The sequence below is a fragment of the Anarrhichthys ocellatus genome, unplaced genomic scaffold (assembly GCF_004355925.1).
Source record: "Anarrhichthys ocellatus isolate YVR2014 unplaced genomic scaffold, GSC_Weel_1.0 scaffold3857, whole genome shotgun sequence".
NCBI lineage: Eukaryota > Metazoa > Chordata > Actinopteri > Perciformes > Anarhichadidae > Anarrhichthys > Anarrhichthys ocellatus.
Genome location: NW_022283831.1, coordinates 1 through 5,114, shown reverse-complemented (window position 1 = coordinate 5,114; position 5,114 = coordinate 1). Strand labels below are relative to the sequence as shown.

At 44.3% G+C, this 5,114-nt stretch overlaps 1 protein-coding gene across 2 annotated transcripts; it reads left to right on the top strand.

Moving 5' to 3' along the window:
• The first annotated feature begins 6 nt into the window (after positions 1–6).
• LOC116379188 (insulin-induced gene 2 protein) lies at positions 7–3,969 on the top strand. Of its 2 annotated transcripts, XM_031841130.1 has the most exons (4): positions 7–1,430; positions 1,683–1,849; positions 2,389–2,488; positions 3,141–3,969. In XM_031841130.1, exons 1-4 carry the CDS (start codon positions 1,308–1,310, stop codon positions 3,180–3,182), a joined length of 432 nt encoding a protein of 143 aa, XP_031696990.1. In that variant the 5' UTR covers positions 7–1,307; the 3' UTR covers positions 3,183–3,969. The 2 variants fall into 2 exon arrangements, with proteins under 2 accessions (XP_031696990.1, XP_031696989.1); XM_031841129.1 differs by lacking the exon at positions 3,141–3,969 and having other exon boundaries at positions 2,389–2,649.
• Positions 3,970–5,114: the final 1,145 nt, after the last annotated feature.

Genomic DNA, 5,114 nt, shown 5'->3' with positions numbered 1-5,114 from the left:
CGGGCGGCACGCCGTCTGTTACCCGGTGGGCGTGTCGGGCGGCACGCCGTCTGTTACGCGGTGGGCGTGTCGGGCGGCACGCCGTCTGTTACCCGGTGGGCGTGTCGGCCGGCACGCCGTCTGTTACCCGGTGGGCGTGTCGGCCGGCACGCCGTCTGTTACCCGGTGGGCGTGGCGGCCGGCACGCCGTCTGTTACGCCGTGGGCGTGGCGGGCGGCACGCCGTCTGTTACGTCGGGTGGGTTGCCATGTTGAGCGCACATTATATTTCCCACAATTTAAGCTTCTGCATTTTCCAAATGCAATAGTATTACTCACACGTATTGTTCGGTTCGCAATGCGTACCGAACGGTTCAATACGAATACGTGTGTAATAAGTATTTGGACGGTGACACATTTTTCTAATTTTGCCTCTTTTCACGACTCCAGTGGATTTTAAAGGAAGCAGTCAATGTGTGGTTGAAGTGCAGACTTTCAGCTTTAATTCAATGCATAAAATATTACATGAACTGTTTAGGAATTATGGCCATTTTTATACAGTCCCCCACATTTTCCGAAAATACCAAGTCTATTTACCTTTTATGAAACTTATTTTTCCAGACTCCTTTTCTTCTGTTTTCATCTTTCTGATCTTTGTGTTTTGCGGTTTAAGCACATTTTGTCATCAGAAAGCGTCTCATTGTCTGATCGATGCATGAAATGTCAACAATTCATGAGAACATGTAATGAATTTGATGTAATTGTTTTTCATCAAATAAAACAAAACATTCCATCCTTTTGTAAAATGTAGCAGTAAATTGAATGTCTTGCCCCTCCCCCAAGGTTCTCCTCAGCACGTTCCTGGCGCTCTCATTGGCTGGAGGTCAGATCTTTCGACTGCTAGGTGATGCATCTTGGAACATCGAGCGCCAAGCCAACGTCAGTTTGCCTCTGATCTGGGGCTTCTGTTGGGAAGCGAGTGAAGACTCTGTGCTAGGGTTGTGTAGTGTGTCCCCGTGATGGAAACCAAAACATAAGCATCGTTTTTCCTGTTCATTCGGCTTTGTGAAGAATCTGCTTACAGTGGCTGATTGACTAATTGTCAAAGAGAAGTTGTCCACATCAGATCATACTGTATTTAACAGCTGCAGTAAAGTGTTCCCATCCAAACAGCCCTCTGTAGGTCATGTGCTCTGATTATTTGCTGTTGTTACTATCAGAGCTCCGGAGCCCAGAACGTGGTATTCAGGACAGACCCACACCAGACATGCTGACTGTGCCACCACAAGTCTCTTGATTTTTTGCTCTGTTTATTCTCCCCTCGCAGCAATGATCGGGCTGCTGTACCCCTGCATTGACAGCCGTCTGGGGGAGCCACACAAGTTCAAGCGGGAATGGTCCAGTGTGATGCGCTGCGTGGCTGTGTTTGTGGGCATCAACCACGCCAGTGCTGTATCCTTAACGTGTTGGGCTTTGTGCATCTGCTGTTCTTTAATACTTCTATATGGTGGGTTGCAATGTTTCTCCCCCTGAGTGTCTGCCGTACGTCACTGTTTAATTAGAGCAATGCAGAGCTTTCATTAACTGGTGTAACACTGACTGGATATGGACCTCCACAGCACGGCTGCCCTGTAACACAGCTGTGTGAACTAGTTTGGAGCTACCAGCCACTCACTGCTTGGTCCTTGACCCTACCTCTGTCAGAAAGTGGACTTTGCCAATAACGTGCAGCTGTCTCTGACTCTGGCGGCGCTGTCCATTGGTCTGTGGTGGACCTTTGACCGCTCCCGCAGCGGCTTTGGCTTGGGGGTCAGCATCGCCCTGTTGGCGACGCTGGCCACCCAACTCCTGGTTTATAATGGAGTCTTTCAGTAAGTTCACATTTAAAAAGCTTTATTGGCATGACCGTACTGAATATGTCTCTATGTTCCCTGTTTCTATGGCCGGGCTGTGAGCGCTCAGGCTCTACTTTGTTCAAATGTTTCTCATTTGTTGTGGAAGCAAACGAATGAAAGCAGAGGAACATGTACAGAAAGGAAGAGGAGCATACAGGCCATATGAGACGGAACCAGATAGCAAACAGACAGTTATTTTATGTGTATCAAGGATTGTTTTGCAAGATTGTAATAGCTAACCTACGCTTTGGCCATAAATGTTGTTCTATGGCAGCACAGGTTTCCGTTACTGTATCTGACTAAATCCTCCACCAGCAATGCTGATGCAATTTCTTGTCTCATTGTATTTGTGAATTTCTCTTGTAATTTGCATTTGGCAGCTTTCCTGTCTTGGATATCTTGTGTATTTGACCTTTTATTAAGCAGTCAGGCTCACCAAGATAACCACAGATGAAGGGTAAGGTTTGGCATGCATTGCTGCCAGAACTAAGAGCTGCTGCTTCTTCTCTGCACAGGTATACTTCACCAGACTTCCTGTATATTCGCTCCTGGTTACCTTGCATCTTCTTTGCAGGCGTGATAACGATGGGAAACATAGGACGGCAGCTAGCCTTGGTAAGAAACTGGAATCTTTTCAGAAATTCTACTTTACTCTGTTGAATTAGTAATGAATTCATGCTGGACTGTAAAGCGAACAGATGAGTGTCAGATCAGCAGGCAACCTCACTTAGAAGTGAAGCCAAAGCTTCATGTGTTAAAGCTGCATTCTCTCTAGTGACCACCAGGGGGTGACTCCTCTGGTTGTATAGAAGTCTCTCTTGATTTATTACCTCAGTAAACATGAGTTTATGGTCTCAATCTCTAGTTTCAAGTCTTCTTCAATACAGCATGATGTTCATTTAGTACGTTATGGTCCATTTAGAGTCAAACAGACCATAAAGCAGGGGATGCTTTAGGGCGGGGCTACACAGTGATTGACAGGTCTACCAGAGACTTATATGGCGTCTCTACATCACTCCTCAGTCCAGACATGTCATTCTGTTTACTGTTTGCAAAAAACCAAGACAGGCAAAATGAGGCTGAACTTGCGGCTTCAAACCCACAGTCCATAAAACAAATGGTGATGTCACGACGACTACGTCCACTTCCTGTATACAGTATGTGCCAGAGGTGCATCAGTGTCCTCCAACACAGAGAACCTGCCATGAGAGTGCTTCCAGCTGTTCTGTGTCTAATTGTATTTCCTGCTTTTTGTGTGTTTTTTCAGTATGAATACAAGTTTGTTCAGGAGAAGACGCATCAGGACTGAGGGATCTCACCAGGCCTCTGCTCAGAACAACGTTGTCTTTGCACCGACCTGAGAGCAGAGGGCGTCTGCACGCAGCATAAACCAGGACTGGCTGTCCCTGGAGGAGCCAGTTAGGCATGTCAAAGACACCCGAGGTCCTGATTGGCTGCCTGGTGCTTTCTGCTGGACAACACAGTATTTTGATTGGCAGATGCTGGGACGTCTGCTGGCTGTATTGTTACCTGAGCTGAACAATGATAGCAGAGGTTCTTGTGTGTTTTTCTTCGGTGCAGTTTCTCTCTGCTTACCTGGGAAGAGATTAGCAGCGGAGCATCTATCGCTCTTCAGATCAGCTGGAATGTTTGAAACCTTTGGCTTTGTTGTGCCAAACACAGAACGGAGGGGAGGGATCAGGGATCAGGTTTAAAGTCAGCTCTTATCTCCAGAGTCTTTCACATATCAGTGGAGAACACACAGCTGGAAAAGATATCTCTATACCAAACAGTTTATTGTGTATAATTAACTTATATCTACATTTAGCTTTCTTGATAGAGTGATGTGTACTGTCTGTGAGAACAAAGTGTGTATTTCTACCAGTCCTGCTCATCACCAACATGTATGAACCATCTGATCCATGAAGGACGCTGCAGAGCTCTGAGGCTTTGGTTTGTGAGGGATACATTTAGACTGAAGTCAGCCAGCAGCTTTAATCCAGACATCAACACAGGCTTCACTTTAAAGCACATTTTCTGAATGAATTCACTCATTGTGGGACCGTTTCTCTTTTAAAACCCTTTTATCATTTCTCATATATATATATATATATATATATATATATATATATATATATATACACTCATTTATTTTTACTCTCGTGTGTGTGTTTTCCTGGTCAAAGTAAATCTGCTATCTTCCCACAGAACCGCAGTGATCACATCTTCAGCTTATTGTCTTCTAGAACATGTTGGTTATCTTTGTTGAACTCTAGGTGTTGAATACCTCAAATATATGCCCTCTGATGATACTGTAGATCAGTAGGAAGAACAGAGATGTGTAGAGATAGATGAACTAACACGCAGTGGCATAGAACTAACACAAAGTCATAAGTGCATCATGTTTGCACTGTGTTATTCAGGGTACTGATGGTGTTCTCCTGAGATGCTCTGAAGCACGTTGGATCTACAGTAAGACATAATTCACTGTATCAGCGCTTCTCATTTGAATGCAGCTGCATTACTTCTAAGATGTCCGCACAGTGTTACCGTCTGTGTGCAGTAGGTGTGAGCTGGGTGGACGGATTGAGAATAATCTGCTTTTATTCTGTAATCTGAGGTATGAGCGGATCCTTTAAGGGACATTTCTACAAGCATCTGTAATACATCATGATGGGTAGAGTTACAGCATTTAAACTGTTAAACAGTGTTTTTGTAATCCTGTGATATACGTTAGGTAATGAGGGAAACATGGAGAAACCTTTATTCTGCTTTCTTAGAGGGTAACATTTTATATCACCTCTGCAGCAACTTTGAAATAATGACAAATGATCCTTCTAGCAGCCAAACAGGGACTCAGTCTCCGCTCACTGGAGCAGCCTGTGGAACCTGCACGTGTGTTATTAAAGAAAATGGCCTTCTGGGTAACTGCCTCTGGTTTCTGTTCATGTCTCATCCAGAAAGGAACACGAGCTGCTGAACTGCAGCCAAGTATGTTTCGTGGAATATTTAGCAGGATGAGCGATCTGCAGAGAAAACACCCTGTAAGGGTTAAAATCAATAAAGAGTAAAGACTGTTTCTAACCTTCATACTTCAGAAGTCCTCCGTGAGATCAAACATGTTGGTCCTGCTGCCGAGATGGTAATACAAGTTACAAACAACCCACAGAAGATATATCACTATATTATATTACAATATTATTATATTATATCACTATATTATATTACAATATATTATTAT